Genomic DNA, 20,345 nt, shown 5'->3' on the forward strand with positions numbered 1-20,345 from the left:
GGGAAGACAGTGACAAGGTGCCCACCCCTCTCTATTTGTGAGAGCGCCCCTTCATTGTGTCCAGTTCCAGCCAAGGGACAAAACTTAAGAATCTACACAGCTGGGGGTGGCATGGAGCATTCATACTTCACTGAATACTTGACTTGTTCAGACACTTTTCTACCCTGTATCTCACAAGAACCTGCTTCCTACTTCCCATTCTAACTCTAAAAAGAGGGTAAAATTAGGTAGACAGTTTTAGTTTTTATTTCCTAAATTAGGTCTTTAAAGGATTGCTGGAGGAACTCATGTAATTCTTAATTATTAAATGAATACAGCAAGAAATATTCCTCATCACATGTTCATTGGTTGGCTGTAATTATGTGATGTATTTTGTGACTTTAAATGCACAGTTCAGTATCTATATGATGTTTAGCACTGCCTCTTAACACTGTGTGTAAAGTCATTTTGTCTTGTGAAGGCGTGACTCCTTAATCGAAATTATTTCAGTAACAGGAGGAAATCTTAGTTATTATTCTACTTGGCAATTTAGGCGACTCTGGTTGTGACAAACCATCATCTTTAATTTGTCTCTATGATATCTTAAGGCAACTTGTTTTAAATACATGAGGGAGATTTCTCAGAAGTACATGAGAGAGCTGACTGAGAACAGAATTTGGCTCAAGAATCCTCCTTCAATATGCATTTCGTTACTGTGTCAAAAACAAGGCACCAATCTGTCCACATGGCACAGCTGAATCACTCTTTCATTTGCTAGTAAATGCTAACGAAACAGCTGCAAACAGGAAGGCACACAAACACACATGTGCATGCGTGCATGCATGCACATGCACAAACACATGTCGTAGCATAGTTCTTCCCACTGCTAATTTGCATGGTAGTGCCATTATCTGGCTGTGAGGTGTCACGCTGGACTGGCTGACAATGCACATAACAACAAGTTTATCTAAGCACAAAGAAAGTTGAGAAGAATAGAGTACTTTCTCTGTCTCTTCTTTTCCTCTGCCTTTAGCACATATATTTCAAACTCCCTACGGAGTACGAGGAAGCATGTCACACAGCCTTAAACTGCATGATAGACTGGCAAATCCATTATTTATACCCCTACTAAAACCCACTGTAAACACTCTCTATAAACATATATTTACTGTTTTAGCACTGTGCCTTTCTTAGTCTGTCTCCCGTGTCTCTCATTCTCTGCCTTGTTCACTGACTTTCTGTTTTCATTTTTTCTTAATATAAAATGTGTTTATTTTTACTAAATTTGTTCTAAATTACTGTAACCAAATGTACGACTGCGGTCTTGGCCAGGTCTTCCTTGGAAACAAGATCTGCGCTCTCAGTGGGACTTACTTGGTTAAGTCAAAATAAAATACAAAGGTTGAGCTGCTTGTCAGAATTCATTAATAGTAACGGATATTGGATTCTATGCAGACACATTACTGCAGACTTTCAAGCGTGGTAGATTGTGGAGCGTATCGGTTGAGCTGAAGAGAATCAATACCGGGGTTTACAACTTAGACACTGGTAGGCATCATCATTACACAGTGAAGCCCTCTCACCTGCTATTATCGACCTCCCTCTCAGGTTTACATGGCTTGTCTGGTGATGTCATATATGACTGTGTAGGTGTGTCTGGTTTGTAGCAGCAAAGCAAACAGAATCTGTCTGGGTCATGCAGTAATGTGCTGGGATGTGAATAGGCCTATCTGTGATATCCGTGCTTGGATAAATCACTTGTGGTGGGATATTGCAAAATACAGCATGGTGATAAGTTGGAGCAGTCGTGTCCAGTGCTGGTAAAGTCTCTCTTGTTCCTGTGTTGTGCTGATAAGTAGGCTCAGCTCTGGGTGGCTAAATAATTTCCTGTACACCCTTTACCCCCTTCCCTAACACCTAACACTAGTTCTCCAGAGCAATGATTAACCAGCAAGCTGTTTGATACACATACCTACCACATGCAAGCTTAGACTTACCCAAACACACGTTTATGTAGTAGTTTCTTTATATTGAATATTTTGTGTGTTTTTTTATTCATTATGTATATTAAAAGTACAGGAAAGGCAAAGCACAAGATGGTCAGGTATCGTGGTACCTTGGTTTCAGAGTGATCATGTAAGTCACCCTGGTGAGAAAAAAAAGGAGAGAACAATTTCTTCTTTTTATTATTATTATTATACATAGAAAATTACAAATTCCTATCATCATATCGCATAAACTAGGTGCAGAATAAAGCAGTCATCACTTAATTTCTGATATACAGTCTGTTAAAGATCTTCCATGAATAATCAGTCAATTTCATTTAGCTGTAAACTGTTAGCAGGAATCCAAATCAATCCAGCTTCTCATATTACCCAGGAGAGATGTATTAAAGAGGCTCATATTGGCAGGCACAAAGGTGAAAACAGTATATAAAAAGAAGCTCATATCTGCAGTGTGGGGCTCTGATACGGAGGTGATGGATATATTCAGTTTGAGGTTGTGAAAATGAACTCAAACTAAAGGGGATGTGGATCAAAGAGAGGGACAGCACCAGTGATCATCGTTAGACTTCCTGCACACCCCCGCCCCCTCCTCGCCTTCCTTTACATTACCATTATTAAAAAGGAGAGGACTCTCTTAATAAAGTCTATTAATCACACCAGGGGAGTCGGTTCATCGGTTCACCCTCTCGCGAGGGTCTCTAATCAATCAAGCTTGCTGGTAATGTATTCATGGGAGATGTAAGAAAGGACTTGTTTGACAGTGTTCCAAGGAGGAAGAATTTATTAAGTTCCCTTCAGCAGTCAACCAATCCTAAGGACTCATGAATACACCCCTACCTTACCCCACCCTTGTCTTCTTCGCCTGGTACTGTGAATAAAAGAGCCTTCATAATGTATGAAGTCTGTACAAATATTGGAAACGTCCAAAATATGTCCTCTCATTAACAGTGATGAGTGAAAGCTGGAGTATTGGCATTTGTCAGATACCCTCAGAGTGTAAAGGCACTGTTGTACAAGGCCTCTGCTGTGTCGGGTGATGTAGAGACATCACTCTTATGCGATCCTCTCAAAAGCTGGAGAAAATGTGTCTTATTAGTTCACATGAGGTGGTGAAATTCTGTGCTACACCGCTGACTAATGTACAAAGCTAGGAAAGGACAGGGCTGATGGTTTGCTGGGCCTCTGTTAGTGACGTGTGAGTGGAGAAGGTGTGGAGTGGGGACATCAGGCTGGTAAAATTGTGCAGCTGTTGGAAGCAGCTTTGAGGCCTGGCCTTTTTTTTCAAGCCCACCCCTTTGCTTATCTCCTTGGCCAAGGCTTTACTGGCAGATTAACAGAGTGAAGAAATGTTGGAGTACACATTTTCCCCAGAAACTTAAAATAAATTCCTTTAATAATTCAGTAAAAACACTGCTCCTGCAATTTCTTTTTACACAGTTATATAAAGAGTATTCACAAATGTTGGCACATACTACGTTTTTTGTGACACTGAAAAAAAAAGGTTAGGAATATGTACTTACTCGGGCTGAAACATGATTTATAGAAGAGGGGGCATAAAAAAGCCCTTGCTGCTTTTGCTTTGTCCTGAGGAAGAAGTGCAGGAAGGCTATGCTTGGCTTCAAAGCTGCATTTCCATAATTGCCCTGTAACTCGGGCCTGTATGAGGATCTGAAAGGGGCTGAGAAAAGCACAATCTTTCAGCTGGGTGAACGGCAAAAGCCCCGTCGCCTCTCCCTCTGGCCAGTCGCCCTGTTAGCCCCTTCCCCACTTGTTGCCTTTCGGATTCAGTGAAAGAATTCCTCTCTCTAACCTCGATCAACAAAAGGCATGAAATCAGTGCCCTCCCTCTCTCCCGCTTCGGGCCTAGAGAATGTCACTCCGTCTGGGCCTTTTGTCCTTTGCACAACCAAGGGAAACACAACAACCCCTCTCTCCCTGCTCCCTGGCTATTCTTTAACATGTTGCTGTGCACTTTCACTTAGATTCTCAATAATGAATGTGCCATAAAACATGCAGGAGACACAGAAGTCGCATATCATTGAAAGGGCTAAAATTGAGCTCTCCACGTTCTCTCCTCTCAGCTCTAGAGTGCAATTTCTTTTACAAGTTGCTATGGTGTGTTGTGGACTGTAGGCTTGTATGTGAAGGCATGTGGTGTGTGGAACATGTGTTCCTGAGAGCAGATCACCGCTCCTCCTGCAGTCAGCTCAGCGTTTGCAAAAGGGCAGCCCCTCTCATAGACTGGGCAAGCACTGGGTGTGGGCGCGGTCGACAGTGGCTCATAAAAGGATTAGGCCGCCACACAAAGATAGTGGGCTGCTTCTAACCCTGACTAGGTCTACAAAGGAGGTGACATTTGTATGTCTCTGTGGCAGGAGGGGGTGTGGCAGAATGGTCCAGGCTGGGGCTTGAAGGAGGAGGAGGTGGCACTGGTGGTGGAGTTACAATGACAGAAGGGTTGGATGAGGTGAAAACACAAGAGTGACCCTCTTTATTCGCAGCGGCCTCTTCTTTCACATGGCACCTCTGGTCCCCTCCAATGGGTTGCTCTAGTGTTTATTTACTCCATGGTTTCTCCCTATTCACATGCGGCCCTCTGATGGCTCCATTGGCCAGACCCTTTCAGCGTGCACCTTTCCCCAGATCAATGAATGCTTCGAAAGACAGATTAGATTTCCTTTTAATGATTCCATCTTTCTCAGATTTTTTTCCCCACTCTAAATGGCTGTTCGAGAGTGCATTACTTGTCTCCTCATGTATGTAGTCCTGTCTTAGCATATCGAGGGCAAAAGCGAGCAGCACTCAGCAGCGAACAATGTAAGCAATTAGATGGGAAATGAAATACAATTTATTTTCACTGTGTCAAATGCATATGTGTTTCCCCGTCTTTATAATATTTATCAGTTAGTGTATGATTACAAGACAGAGAGCATAATTAAGACAATATTGCCTTATAATATGGGAAATCTCAAATCAGGTTAAGTATTTTTTTTTATCTATATGCAGCCTAATTACACAAATTTGCCTAAAGAGATCATTTATAATACAAGTTTCTTTAGACCCCTGATTTTGAAAAAAAAAATCAATGATGTCATATTTGCTTCTACTTTTTCTTTTTCAATTATAACTTCTTGGCTTTTCTTACAGCCTTTTGTTGAGTAGATTAGCCTGCGTTTTGTTGGGGAGTTCAGTACTGCAGAGCTACAGTGTGCCTCACACCCTCTGAGCATTTAACACAGCATGGACCTTAGAAATAAGAAGAGGAGTCAGTGTTGATTATTGCTCATTAGCCAAGAGAACATCCACTTAATGTGCAAGGAAACGAGTGACACACCATGCCCCACTGGAAATGGTCCCTGTGTAGCTCTGCACAAAATGTTAGCTAATGCATTCCATTTGCTCTTTGTTACCAGGAGCAGGTTGGACACCTTTGGTGACATAAGCAGGCATGATTACTTTGTTTCTGCATAGGCATTTTAATCCCTAATTTCATGCACTGATCAGAGGAGAGGCCCTGAGCTCTAGACATGATCACTGGCCATTCAGTAGCATTTCAGCTGAATTCTCATGATCAAGAGGAGTCTAGTCATGGGCCCTTAGGAGGAAACATCCTGTGAACTGTGAGGAAATAAGCATCGTTTTTTATGATAAGGTTCAATGCGTTTACATGGAGCTAGCTGTCTTTGCAGGAAGCCATTTATTTGTGTACTCTTTTTTAAATATATAAACTGATGCAGATCTTCAACAATCGTTTAATTAAATGTATTTTATTCATGGACATTCATTGTCAGGCTTTTTAAAGGTTTAGTTGTTTTTCATTGTAATATCTTGGAGCATTTAAAAAAACAAAGTTATCCTAGTATTATATAATCATGAACTTTCAGTCTGAGTGCGATGACGATTTCTTTAATTAAAAAACGAGAAATAAGATTTTTTTTTTTAAAGAGATTACATCAATGAGCTGGCTGATGCCTCTTATGAATATGCATGGCGTGGTTAGATGTGGCTCTCAAGAAAGATAATTGATTACACAGGAAGGCAACATGGTGAGAAGGGTTCCAGAGCTGCTAAAGGCTCCGGAGCCTTTCTCTTGGCTAAGTTGTGGTTTGTTTAAAGCACATCCCAAACCTAGAGAGGATACGGCTCGAGCGAATCAGCGCTTTTCGTCTGCTTTTCCTGCCCTGAATGGAATTGAAAGGGTGCATTAAACGGTTAGACTCTGACTGGCCAGCTGAATCTGCTATGTGTTAAAAATCTAAAAATATAAACGCAATAATAAATAAAATCCCTTTTAAATGTCAGCATTTGTATTATTTTATTATTAACTGGGATAGTGTGACAGTCTACGCCGATCTCATAAAATAAACTTTAAAAAATTAGTTTGAAATAAATAATGCAAAATCTTCCTTCCTTAGACTTTCAGAACTTAACAACAATTTGGAGGAAATTGAATAGGTTAATAAAATATATTTTCATTCGTGTGTGTGTGTTTTCTTTCTTCATGTTTAACTAAAAAAAAAATCTGTTTACATTTAAAACCAACATCGTAACAAACTAAAACAAAAAACGGAAAAACAAGCAAAAAATAAATAGCTACAAACAAACAGACAACAAAAAAACGAATGGAATTTGTTATAAACCGCATCTCACATATCGCGAAATACTTAAATTGAGGCTATGGCAGTCGTAAAGGGTTAAAAAAACAAACAAACAAGCAAAATCAAATAAAAAAGGAAGAATTTGATCTATATGCCATCCGTAACTGTTTTGTTTATTGCACTTTAAATATATGGCTCGTGCACGAAAAGGTGCTGTTTGTCACCTCAAATGGAAATGCCCTTTTTGTTTCATTAAATAATTTGGAACGTTTAGGGCAAAAATTGAATTTGTACATAAAAAGTCACACACACACGTTAAAATATTAAAAACAAATGCAGCGCACTCTGAGGAACTGCTGCAAATGGACGTTCTAAAAATAATACAAAGACTTCAAAACGGGTCTGAAAGGTATTTTCTTGTGACAGGATTATAACTGAAAAATGTTGCTATCGAATTTTAAATCGAACTGATGGATTAATTAGAAATTGATATAAAAAAAAGTGAGCAGTTTAGCTGAATGAGTGTCAGTGCATCAGAACACTGGCGACTGCAAGTGACTGTAGAGGGAGCTCCAACACTAAGTTTACATAAACTTCCTCTGATAAGGGCTCACACATGCAAATGATCACATCACGGGCAAACAAAATAAATGATGTTATTATTAGTCATACGGCCACGATATATTACAATTATACCATAGAGCAGCATAAGCTGTGGAAAATGTATGATATATGCGAAGAGCAAAATCATTACAAATTGAGCATGATGAGATCTGGGAGTTGCACTGCCAAGCCAAAATCCACCTTCAGGATCAATTGAGCCATTATGACCAAGTACCAGCGATGCTTTAACAGTCGTTCATTACTTAAAGTCTCTCGATAGACGATAATTTCTGGTGAAAATGAATGAAAGAATAATTCGAAATATTAATGCGCCCGCTACAGCTCTATAGGGATAATCTCACAACATTAATATCCAAATCTATGCCGCAATACTGGCTAATTAGCCTTAAGTCCCGCCACTATATAAAGTGTGATAAATCCCTCTCGAATATATACTTATCACAGCCACGGAGGATGAAGTCTGTGCCCCGGGCTGTCCACTAACACACATACAAAAAACCAAAGCAATGCATTTCAACATGCAATGCACAGTAACAGCCACCATCAAAAGCAGCTGTCAAAATACCTCGGCCAAGAAAAAAAAAACAATCTTATTGTTTGTTTTTTTTTGTTGTTGTTTTTTTTTTTAAGTTGCAGCAGTTCATTTATTAGCCAAAATATAGACTTTCTTGTACAATTTGGTTCACAAGTATGTACATATTCTTAACTTTATATACAAAACATTTCAACATCAAATCCTCACAGAACTTACAAAAAGAAAGAAAGAAAAAAACTCACAGACTACAGGTTCATAGATTATTACATTAGCAGTTTTACACAGGACATGCTTACAATGTAAGTATACAGAGATGTATTATTCTTATATTACATTCCATATTCAAATTAAAATTAAAGAAGAAAGAGGGTGGGTGAGGGTTTATGGAAAGAGCCAAAAGAACCGTGGCTGGTTCTGAGGTCTAGTTGGTTCTGAGGCCTGAAATACACAGGGGTACAACAAAATGTAACAAAAAATGTAGAAGAAAAAACAACAACACTAATAATAGTCTCACGAAGAGTGAAAACATAAAGTGATATAAAAGTGACAATTGCCTTTCAAAAACGAACCTGGAGTGAATTTGCATTGAGCTCATTTGCATGACTGAACAAGTTAGTGTAACATAGGCCTTGAAGAAATAACCCAAGCGCACACAGACGCAGAAAAAAATGAAACAAAGCTAATTTGGGTAAATGTGGCATTTTAAACTAAAATGTGATATTGCATTAAATGAAAATTCCCAAATGTCATTAACTGACAGCCTCGTTATCTTTGAACTGCGTGGAAAGCTGTTAAAAACAGCTTTTTCTCTGCATCCAAGGCACTAGATCTCTCTGAAGCTGCAGCAAAGAAAATCAAAATGTGTTAATTGAACTTCCTTTGATCAGAGCTCATCCTGGGTTTATGGGAATATAATGTTAAAACGACGTGATTTAATGGGTTGAGGACTTAATGTAAACCATAATACAGGCGCATGGACCTCAAAATAAAGTAGACGACGTAACAGCAACTCAAGAAATAAAGGGGGCATCTAGTTAAGAAGAGTTTTCGCCAATTTCAATGTTTGTTTTTTTTCCTTAAACACTTCCTGATGAGGTTTTTTCTTAACCCTTCTGGACAAGCTGTTACACACACACAGGCACACATCGCACACACTGTATTCTGCTGTAACATTAACACTGGTTATCTGCGTGGCCTAGGCAGAAAAAATATCCATGAACAGGCAAAGAAGGCAAAAGAAGGTCTAAAATAAAATAAATGAAATTAACTAGTGTCTTTGTTTTGTAGTTATTTATACATGCGCGTCTCAGTGACGAGGACATGTACCTGTGACTGAAGTCTCTGAACTATGACTCTTGTCCTCCGTTTGCCTGCTGCTGTAGAGGGCCAGGCCGGTGGCAGTGGCCTGGTTCGCCAGTCCCAGATAATGATTTGAGTTCAGTAAAGCCAGCTGGTGGGCCGAAAAGGCTCGGTTCGTCCAGTTCTGGATTTTCCCAACCGGACAAGAAGAGATGAGTCTGTGAGGAGCGATTATGGTCTGAGCGGCCGGCCCTGCGGAGTTGCTGCCGTTCATTTGCGGCGATTTACGTGGATTGTCTGGGGCCGTCGCTGTCTCTGCCAAAGACCAGATTTTTGGTTTTTGGGCTGGGACGGGGTTGTTTTCTGAGGGCGGTGAGCTCACGGATACAGAGTTCAGTTTGAGCTGTTCCCCGTTTGGCTGGGACGTTTTCATGTCCAAAGAGTGGTGACGGTGATTGTGGAAATGCTCTGCTCCTCTCTGTACGTCTTTTCCCTCCTTCCCCACAGCCTTTAGAAACCTCTGGTCGGGCCCTTGTAAATCCTCATAGCCGTCAGAAATCTCAGAGTCACTCCTCCCGTCGAGTTTAATATCTGAATGCAGGTCGTCCTGGTCGTCCAAGTCGTCCTTGTTCTCAATATTTTCCGTGTCGATGTTCTCCAAGTCGATCTCCTCCTCATCCTCTCTCTTGTCCCCCTCCCCCCCTTCGTGATCGCTGGTGTAAACATTTCCTTCTTCATCCGTGCGGTTCCGGGGGGTCCAGGTCATCTTGTTCTCCTTCTTTAGCCTCCTCCGGGCGTTGGCAAACCAGGTGGACACCTGGGTGAGGGTCATTTTGGTGATAATGGCCAGCATGATCTTCTCACCCTTGGTTGGGTAGGGGTTCTTGCGGTGCTCACTCAGCCAGGCCTTCAGGGTGCTGGTGCTCTCCCTGGTGGCGTTTTTGGGTCTGGATGGGTCACCGAATTGATATTGGCCATATGGGTAAAAGGCAGGGTGATGGTGAGCAAACCCGGGGTGCTGGACACCGGGACTGTCTTTCAGTTCATACTGAGCACCCTGTAAAAACAAAGAATCGACGCGTAAGAGGGATTAGACATATTATATCAATACCATCAAGTAGTTTGTGTGGAAATGTTTACATTCCGCAAAATCCTCTCTAGCTATCAAGAAATAAAGACAAAAGTGGGATTCTTAATAAAGTGTAAACAAACTAAAAGATTCAAGTGTTTTTGCAGTGGAATTAAATCACCAAGCGCAGATGAAAGGGGAAAAGTAATTTCTTAGTTTAACAAACACTTCCGAAGTGAAACATTTACTATTACACACTATTCTCCACCTTTACCTGTAACCTCCCACATTACATTGCATCATTTTTTTTTCGTTACTATCAGTTTCCGGAATTTATGTGCGAAATGCGCATAAAAGGCTCAAAGCGCACTGTTAATGTGTCACTTTGTATCCACTTTTAACCATATTTTACAAACTACTCAGTTACAAAGTTCAACGCAACGTTCTGAAACTTTAAACTTAAAAGGAATAAAGTTATCCCAGTGTCATGTGTAGCTTACGTTTCGACAAAAAAGTTTTTAGATAACTTAAGCGAAAGGAGAACAACTCACCAACTGATTGAAAATTGATATATCGTTTGTGTAGGGGAGAAACGCTCCATAGCCCTGCGCTGCTGCGGCGAAAGGAGATCCATACATAGTCGAGAGGACGTTGGAAAGTGCCCCGGACGGACTGAGCTCTGTCCCGGCTCGGGCATTGCTGGCGATCCCCTGGCGCTCCGGCGGGTATATCGGTCGGATGTACTGATATCCCAGCTGAGGGAAAGACATGGTGGTAGGAAAAGGGAAAAAGGTCTGCTGCAATCACACAAAGCAATGGAATTGCCTCGATATCCACTTTTACAGTGTGAGCATGTGAGCAACAAAAGGTGCAAGCAAGGGAAGTCTATATTTCCTCGGGAACAGCCAGTGTAAACGATCCGGTTGCGCCCCTTATTTCTTCCTCCTCTTCTTCTTTCCACCCTCACTTCCCTATTGATCTGGATGGACTAAGGTCAGGTCCTTACAGATTGCTTTAGATTATTGGGACTCCCTTTCTCAGATTGACATTTTTAGTCGTTTAGAAGCCCCTCCTATTTCTCAAATCTCACCCCACTCATACAAACCACACACCAAACACACTCTCTCTCTCCCTCCCTCCCTCTCTCCCTCTGTGTCTCTCTCCCTCTCTTTCGGATAAGTGCACTGACGTCGCGAGCTCTTATTTGAATGGGGTTTCAAATCTCATTTTATGGCTCGCCAATCTATTTCATTTGCTATTTGTTCGCGTCTGGCCTAAACCGCAATTTTTGTATTAATTCACACAATTTGACCACGCGGATACACGTAAGCAGTTTGCTGATTAACTTTTTTTGGGCTACAATTTGCTTTTAATATAAAATCACAGAAGAAAGTTTTCTCTGGAGACTCAAACTTGGAGACTCAGCTACGAAAGAGTATCGGTAAAAACTCTAAAATCAGAACGTAAAATTAAGTTTATAACCACTTTTAAGTCGTTTTTTCATTTTTCTTTTTCCTTTTGAATTGCCATACACTAAAAAATACAATAACCAATGCAAGGCAGCTAATAACAAGTAGAAAAAATAGTACTTATTAATAACGAATGCCTGTCGGACTAGGGTTCGAGCAATGTGTTTCCAATTACCGGCTTCAAATGCCCCCGGATCACAGGTTACGCACACTTTTTTATTTATCGCTTCATCGCTGCATGCAAGCTGTGTTTTCTTACACCGATTTGAGGTGTTATGTTCTCTTGGTGGCATGAGACTCGGCGTAAAGTAATTCTTTAATCTGAGACATCAAACGAGTCGCATGAAACTACTTGACATCAAAAGAGACGCTGATGATGGGCGCATTATGCTGTTAATGAAGACCAAGTGTAAAGTAACAACAGTCATAACAAACATTAGAGTGGATTCGGCTGGAAAGATGTTTATTCTGGGACACGACACTACACGAGAGGGAAATAAATGAAATATATATTTTTTTTAAAAAGAGCTAAAAACAAGACCGAATTATTAACAAACAACAACAACAAAACTAATAATATTAATAATCAAAATCAAAATAACAACAATAATAATAATTTTGAACATGATGAGATTGAGTGACTATTCAGTGGTTTTAAATAAACACTTTTAATCCACTAAAACGCAAAACGGTCATCCGGCCATACTGCACCTTAAAGTAATCCATTTGATAATTTTCATACGACCGGATGTTTCTTGTTACTCGTGCGGATTAAAACAAAACAAGAGAGTCAGAATTGAAATTCCATGAATCAATAAATAAAATGTGTAAGGGGCAACCCTAATCGCCTTTCAATCCGCCTTTGTACCAGCATCTGTTTTGTTAATCATTTGCAAAACAACTACAAAAAGTTGAATTATTATTTCAAACACTTTATTTAAATATGGTATAAATCTTTATGTATTATTGACAGCGAGATAAAATCCCATCAATCTCTTCAGTTTTGATAATGCGATCCGGGTTTCCAAGAACTCTGAACTTGTATAAACCTTTAATCTTCTTTGGAAGCAGATAGTTATCATTGTCTGGGAGGGATAATAACAGCTATAATTTCTTATATAGAGCTACCCATAAGGATACGCCTTGTTTCTGTTAAACTCTGTCCTGAATCTGTGTGTGTTCTTCGCCGACATCCACCACAACCCGGATTATGGGGTTATTAATTACAACGGCTTTCTGGTGCCATCCGACTGGAATGGTAATCACTACATAGCAGTCAATAGCACGTTCACACTTAACACACACACTCGTGCGCGCAGACACACATCACATCGACCTGCAAACTGAGGGGTCTAGACAGTGAAGTGAGGGCAAAGATAAGTGGAAGGTATAAGGAATACTTTGACGCACAACGGTGTAACAGCACGAATAAGGTAAAGCTTAAAAATGAAAAAAAAAAAAAGCAAGTTCAAACACCATATTGCAGAATGAAAACCATGTGTGTGCGCGGGCGTGTGTGTATGACTAAATGAGAGCGAGCGAGCGACAGAGGAAGGGAGAGAGAGAGCCAGCGAGAGAGAGACAGTCGTAATAGCTGAACGTTAGAAGTGAGGATATAAATCCGGAAAGTCCAGCGAGGTGTCTGTCTCCTGCTGTCCGCTAAGCAGCACCCAGAGTCCGGATGGACACGTGTCTCATCCCCGGACTACTTTAACTCGAACCCCCCCTTCCCCCTCATCCCTCCACTCACCCGCCACACACACACACACACACACACACACACACACACACACACACACACACACACACCGAGGGCTGTGATTTATTGCCTCAAATCAAACACCACGCACTAACTTAACACTTTCTCACCGACCTGGGAAACTGGCGTAGCCATAAAAGCATTAAGACGCTGCTCCCTTCTCTCCTAAAAAAACAGAGAGAGTCTTGCTAAACAGTAAACTAACCTCTGCTTGACTTCCGTCTAAACACAAGCAAACACGCGTACTAGGCCAAAGCACAGCGATATACCTGTAAAAGCAGATAATTTTATGCATAATAATAATGTCAGTGTCAATAATAATAATAATAATAATAATAATAATAATTGTTTATTTTAAATGCTTTAATACTTGGGGAAGAATGCCGGGAACGCGCTAGAGCCAATTTAATTTGTAAGTGCTGTAAAAAGAGGGCAATCATACACAAGCGACTTGAGGGCTGTTTAGTAGAGAGCTCTTTGACGGTAATTATGCAGATGACACAATTTCACATTCTCATAAGCAAACATACACAGCCTATCGCTCAACAGTAGTTCCTCATGCAATACACAGAGTACCAGCGACACGTCGCAAATGACGAACCGAGGCTCTGCAAAACAGGCGAGATCAAAGGCTTCAAACAGAGGCACTTCAAATTACACATTTGGATCTTTTCCATAACGCCTGGTTGACAGAAAAAAAAGAAGAAGAAAACTCTTATTGCACATGGAATCAATTTTAAGGGACCCCTTGCTGATCATTCTTTTAATTAGGGTGACGATTGACGATTTTAAAAGAAAATGTAATTAATGAATTAATGACCCTCGGATCATTGTGGTAGTTGAGGAGTGTGTGTGTGTGTGTGTGTGTGTGTGTATTGTGTTTGTTTGTGTGAGAGGCAGAGTTGAGATTTTTTCAGTTGCTTGACAAACCAGTTCCTATCTTGACAAGCATTTCTTGGGGTGTCAACTTCCTCTGGAGTTTCCAGAGTTTGTGAGGACTGACCGGAATTTCACATCTTTGCATGCACAAGTTTTTTTTTTTTTTTTTTTTTTACTGAACCTGTATACTGTAAATGCAGTATAGGATGCAGTGCAGTGTGGAGATTTATAGCTTTTCTAAAATCACCAATGAAAGCTACTGAGGATATATGCTTGAGTATATGTGACATTATATCAGAATTATGAAAATTAGTGGCAAATATAGGAAGTAAGTGTCAGTGTAACTCATAAAAGTGAGTACTGCTATTATCCTACCTTATTACAAAGCAATTATTTTTAGCTGTTGGGAACATAGCGGTTGTTAATCGAAAATTTTCCTCAATGGATTCAGACCTAAATTTGTTGGTAACCTAAAAAATAACAGAGCAACACATTCAGTCTCCAAATATACTCTTTCAAACTCATGTCCCATTAGGGTGAATAAAGGCCCAATAAATCTTACAGTGTTTAAAGAACAGTGAAGCTTAATCCAATAAATGAATTAGTTTCTAAAATTAATTGTTCTTAGCAGCAGAAGCAAGTGTACTTTGAAAATACATTTAAAGTTTAATTTTTTTTACTGTTAGGATAATTTAAATAGTAGGATTTTAATTACATTACACCAAGCAATCATGCATATTAAATAGATAGCCTAACTTTGATTTGCATTACTGGCAAAGTAAAGCATTTTGGAACCATTCCTTCTGCTCACACCATTTGGAAACAAATTAATAGTCAATGGAGTGCAACTTATTAAACTGGGTTATGACAGCAGATCAAAGAGTGAATTAATGCATTACCTTGCAAATGTTTTACATCAAGTTGTTAACTTTAGGTTGTAGACTACTGCTAAATTTAAACAGTCATTCAGGCTAAGCACCTGGATTGAGTGAGAGATCCATTTTAGATTCAGGCCCCGAACAGAGCTTTGGACAAGCAGCCAGCAGCTTATAGGGTTTATAAAATGCACAATGTACATAGTCGTATGAGCTTAAATATATAAGCTTGTGTAGGGTTCTGAGTACCACACGGACTGCTTGGATTATAGGTTGAGTGTAAATGTTTCAAAATACTGTATCAGTACTTGTCTTGGTGTTTTTATGGCACTTTTATATAAATAATGAATGTTTTTCCTACTAGTATATATATTGACTTTGATAATGAATCAGTAACACTATCTTCCACTTATTAAATTTTTATTGTAATATTTTTAATAATAATTGAATATAGTTTATACTTTACTTATGATGCACACATATCTCTCCAAATTCTCTTTCTGTTTTGTTGGTTTATTTGAGTAGAGACTCAAAATAAAGCAACATGAAGAGGGACAAAACTGTGAGCCTGGGACAAAACTTCATTTTTGTTTTATGTTGATTTGGCTGGACAGTTTAAATGAGCTTTACCTTTCTTTTTCTCTTCTCTTTTTTTAACTTTACTTCCATTGCTTTCCTATAGACATAGCCAGCTACATTGCAGGCTTTTAACTTTCAGCATTTAGGTAACAAATGCATCTCCACTTATTCCATAAATCTGGAAGGAACTCAGCATTTTTTTTCCAACATTATTTGTGTCCAGAAAGCATTAACACTATGAAGTAATCCAATCTCAGAAAAAGGGCTACACTTTCCCATTGAAAATCCAGGCAGCGCATATGGCCCCTAATATAAAAAACCCAAAATGCTATCAGCTGAATATGGATATGCTATCACTCTTTATGTATCATTCCTATTATTACTCCGACATTGAACCTTAGCAGGGAATTTTGGCTTGAACTACTGTATCATAACACAATATTCACACAACAGAGATTCGATATGCTTTGAGCTCCTTTAACAATACTGCACTGAAGGTGAGTTGTAGCTTATTTTTTTTGTTTCCTCCTTGCCCACTCACTCTCACTCCATCTGCTGCAGTTTCCCCCTGTATCAGTAACACAAGGCATTGATTTTACGGTAAAGTCACTTTGTAAAAGGAATGAGTAACTCTGGGCCCCACTATCACTGTATTACACGGGTATGGCCCACGTAACAAGATGAACATTGATTCAGCATTACGGATGATCGATAATGAAATAAGTAACTTCAGGGCCAAATTAAAATGCAAGCTGGCTTGATGCTGCCAGACTCTGTGAGAGGTGACAGCAGGAGAGAGGAAAGTAGAGGGAGGGAGAGGGAAAGGCAGAGAGTCGGAGAGGGGAAAGAAAGACTACAAGCTTGTAGCAAATGAGAGTTCCCTGTATATTGTAATGATGATGTTTTGAAGATGTTAACAGTTATCAAGGCAATGACAATAACCTTGATGCTGCAGTAGCTAATGGTTATTACAAATAGACTTATCTGATAATACTTTTTTGTTTCTTTATTCACAATTATAAGAAAATTACATTTCAATTTTAACAACACACTCGCACCAAGACTGTATAATGTAATTTTTTTCTTTGGGTTTTGTTCAATATCTAGAGCCTTAATTTAAACATCTCTTTATGGTTTTATTATTTATATTATTTATAAATTAATTCTAGCTTTACTTTACATTTCTGAAGTCGATGAACCAATCTGTGAATTTGTTGGCTTGTTAATTTGAAACACTGAAATATTTGAGAGCCTGTGGATATGTGGCTTAATATTGACCCGGGCATCAGAGAACACTGATGGATAAAATGATCTGTTGCATCTAGCTGATGGTGCTAATTTGAAGACATTCATTTTAATATTTCTTTAATTAGTGTATTTGTCAGACAGTGCCATTTATTCAAAAAAAGTGCCCTTGTCAGCCTGGAAAGTATCTTAATAAAAACACTTTTAGCTCATCATTCCAGCACTTTTCTTGATCCCTTGATTTTTATAATGCTTTCATAGGGGTCGTACAAAAGATGCATTTTCTCTTAGCTGAAAATTATACAATTTTCCAGAACAATGTTCTGCTTCTCTACTTTTGCAGATTTGGTCTCACGGTCTGTGGAGACAAACCATCATCCATTCATTCACAAAGTGTATATCAACACCAACTATTTACCAAGACTATCCGACAAAAGCACTTATGCAACCCATGCTCTGTCTGTTTCATGAAAGCATAACGTGGTTAGTCTTGATCCAGTGGTAGCCAATGATGCCCTTTTATGGCACCACAGCTCGACACTGTGGCTGGGCTAATATCAGTTTCTCAGCACTTTTGGCCTACTGAGTCAGACAAAGCCACAGTCTTTCCAGCTGTTGCTGCTGCCGGCTGGGGCTGGAGAAGAGGCAGCTGTACCAACATGGGTCAGAGGAGCCTCCTCATCATTGTGGTGGCCTGGACCTTGCAGGGGGTATATGATAGATAGTAGATGGCAAGGTGAAGGAACTAAAAGAGGATTTAAAATCCTGATATTACTGCCATGTAACCGAATCTCACCATGATGCAGCAGTGACCGTGTCTAATCAAAGATGGATAGTTGTAGAAGACGCTGAAGTGCCTTTGTGATGATAATACAAGTCTGGAAAAGTTGACCAGTCAGTATCAACCATGCTGATATTGGTCAAATGCCAACATTTACATAAGTAAGCCATGATGAAAGACTAAGTGTTCAAGGTTACAGGAAGTTGTTTTTTTTTTTTGTCTTTTGCCTGTACCATGCACCTGATCATCTAAAGGTGCATGGTGCATCTAAAAATTACTTGTCCCAGCATAGTAAAATTATGAATTACCATTCTGATCCAGTCATTCTATTTGGGAAATATCATTAAAGAGCCTTATTTATAAAGGTGTTTGACAATTAGCTAATTTGTCTGGAGGGTAAAACTTATTGACCCCTCGTATCAAAATTTACAAGCACTGAACACAAGAGAACCATAAGACTTTTGAGATAAATGGTCATGTTTGAGTTAACTGTATCATGATATTACCCCAGTGAAAACTTTCAACTCATTTGTCTTTGTTTTATAATTAGCAGTTCCTTATTAATTATTTACCAAGTGTAGCAGAATTTTCCATTTTGTTCTTTTTAAGATTCAAATAGGATTCAGTCACCAAGGGAGAACTACAAGGTTATGACAAATTCTTCATCCCATCTAGCAAAAAAAAAAAAAAGTTACTGTTGGGGTTTTAATTTAAGAAAGAAGATGTTACTGGTGATGGAAAAATGACAAGGTTACCTGGAAAGGTTATTTTGTTACAAATGAGCAGCATAAACAGCATGAGAAAATACGTCTGTGAAGGTTCTCAGTCTACGTTGACCATGAGAAAATACCTTGTGCTCTCCTTGGCATCTTGGTCCACCATTTAGCAATCCATTTTCCATGAAGTAACATTAGGATGTATGAGAACAAATACTGTAATGGTATGATGGTATGTTATGAAGGTTGGCGGGTGTGTGGACCTTTTATAATCTGTCCTATTGAGTGGCTCAACATGCCAAACGACTGAGGTCAAAGGAGACTTATCCTCAGCAGTCTAGCCCAGATAAAGATTCACAGACCTAAACCAAAGTACTTGTTCTGGGACTTTAAAAAGATATCATTGTGACCCACTGTGTTTAGAACACCAGCTAGGTCTAAGGGAGAACTTGATTTGCATTGTTCTGTTTTAATCAGTGTTGGGGAGTAACAGAATACATGTACCACCGTTACATATTTAAAATACAAAATATAAGTAACTGTATTCCGTTACAGTCACCGTTTAAAAAGGTGGTATTCAGAATACAGTTACTTTGTTGAAATGAATGGATTACACGGCGGTATTTTCCTGTTTCATAAGGCTATGCCTTCTTTTTTTTTGGTTTCCACGCTGGTGGAAACCAAAAATACGAGTACGAGTGACAACTCATACAAGTACGAGTTTTCACCGAGCAGAAACGGGAGATGGAAGCGTGTAAATATAATAATAACCACTGCAGCCAAGAAGAGTGCCTGATGAGCACAGTTGTAAGTAAGCTTAAGACTCGACTGTACACTGTGTTCGTGTTTTCTTCCGAAACAATAAGTTCCTTTGGAGCAGCTTTTCAACGCTTCTCTCTGTCTCTCGCTAGCAAAGTTAACCCAGACAACAAAGTAAAGCTAGTTTTGCTATGGCTAATAACCTTCAGTAAAAGTAATAAATCACACAGCAATAGTACATTCATGTAGTTGTAAAAAGCATGATAATATATTAAGTAATCGTAAATGTATTCAGAATACGTTACTCTCATTGAGTAACGTAACGGAATACGTTTCAAAATACATTTTGGGGCATGTATTCTGTAATCTGTAGTGGAATACATTTTAAAAGTAACCTTCCCAACACTGGTTTTAATGCACAATCAAAACTGCTTATAGTTTTGTTAATTTCTAGTTTACAACTCAAAAAGATTAAAGGCTGCCAATTGTATGTAGTATTTAAAATCTTTACAGACTGGTACACTTTAGCTCTGTACATTACCTCTAGTGGTGGCCCAGAGAAATATATTGAATTCTCTATGATATGAATTGAACATTGGTTAATCATAGTTCCTTCAGGATCAGAACTGGATATTTGTGCTCAAAGTATTTTTTAGCGCTTTCATTTTGAGGTGCCTAACCCTGGCTGGTATCAAGTTACCCACAAAGGTATGCCAAAAACAAATGTTTGGATTTCCACTTCAATTTGCTGTTGATATTCACAGCATCAATAGGATCAATACATACATTTTGGATGATCCCTGATTTTTTAAATGTTTCTTTTTTCTTTCTTTTTCTTTTTCTTTTCTTTTTCCTTTTTCCTTTTTTTTTTGCCAAAATCTCACCCGAAATTTTCATACAAGCTTATTCATGAAATTATGTCATCAAATTTCAAAGGAAATCCATGCCCATAAATTGTTTTGATTTTCAGCATCCCCTTTGCCTTGCCTTCACTACACTCTGGCCTACCACTGGCATGAAAACTCTAAAAATATCTGTGTTGTCAGTATGTTGTTCACCCAGGCCAACAGTTTCATATTAAGGTGTAATGAACAGTATATTCTCCAAGGTATGCCCAACAAACAAGACCAACAATCCCAAACAAACATGTCTTTTACTCATATTTGGGTTTAG

At 39.2% G+C, this 20,345-nt stretch overlaps 1 protein-coding gene across 1 annotated transcript; it reads right to left on the bottom strand.

Moving 5' to 3' along the window:
- Window positions 1–5,765: 5,765 nt before the first annotated feature.
- On the bottom strand, window positions 5,766–11,202 carry irx3a (iroquois homeobox 3a). The gene is made up of 2 exons (XM_084929333.1): window positions 10,662–11,202; window positions 5,766–10,098 (listed from the first exon to the last, which is right to left on the bottom strand). The coding sequence occupies exons 1-2, from the start codon at window positions 10,878–10,880 to the stop codon at window positions 9,049–9,051; spliced, it is 1,269 nt and encodes a 422-aa protein (XP_084785459.1). The 5' UTR covers window positions 10,881–11,202; the 3' UTR covers window positions 5,766–9,048.
- Window positions 11,203–20,345: the final 9,143 nt, after the last annotated feature.

Source organism: Perissodus microlepis, chromosome 1, assembly GCF_051167445.1.
Source record: "Perissodus microlepis isolate ML-2025 ecotype Zambia chromosome 1, ASM5116744v1, whole genome shotgun sequence".
In the NCBI taxonomy this organism is placed as follows: domain Eukaryota; kingdom Metazoa; phylum Chordata; class Actinopteri; order Cichliformes; family Cichlidae; genus Perissodus; species Perissodus microlepis.

Coding starts and splice junctions, on each gene's coding strand:
- irx3a (XM_084929333.1), bottom strand. CDS start 10,880: ATGTCTTTCCCTCAGCTGGGATATCAGTACATCCGACCGATATACCCG. Junction 10,099..10,661: donor TATCAATTTTCAATCAGTTG/GTGAGTTGTTCT, acceptor TTGTTTTTACAG/GGTGCTCAGTATGAACTGAA.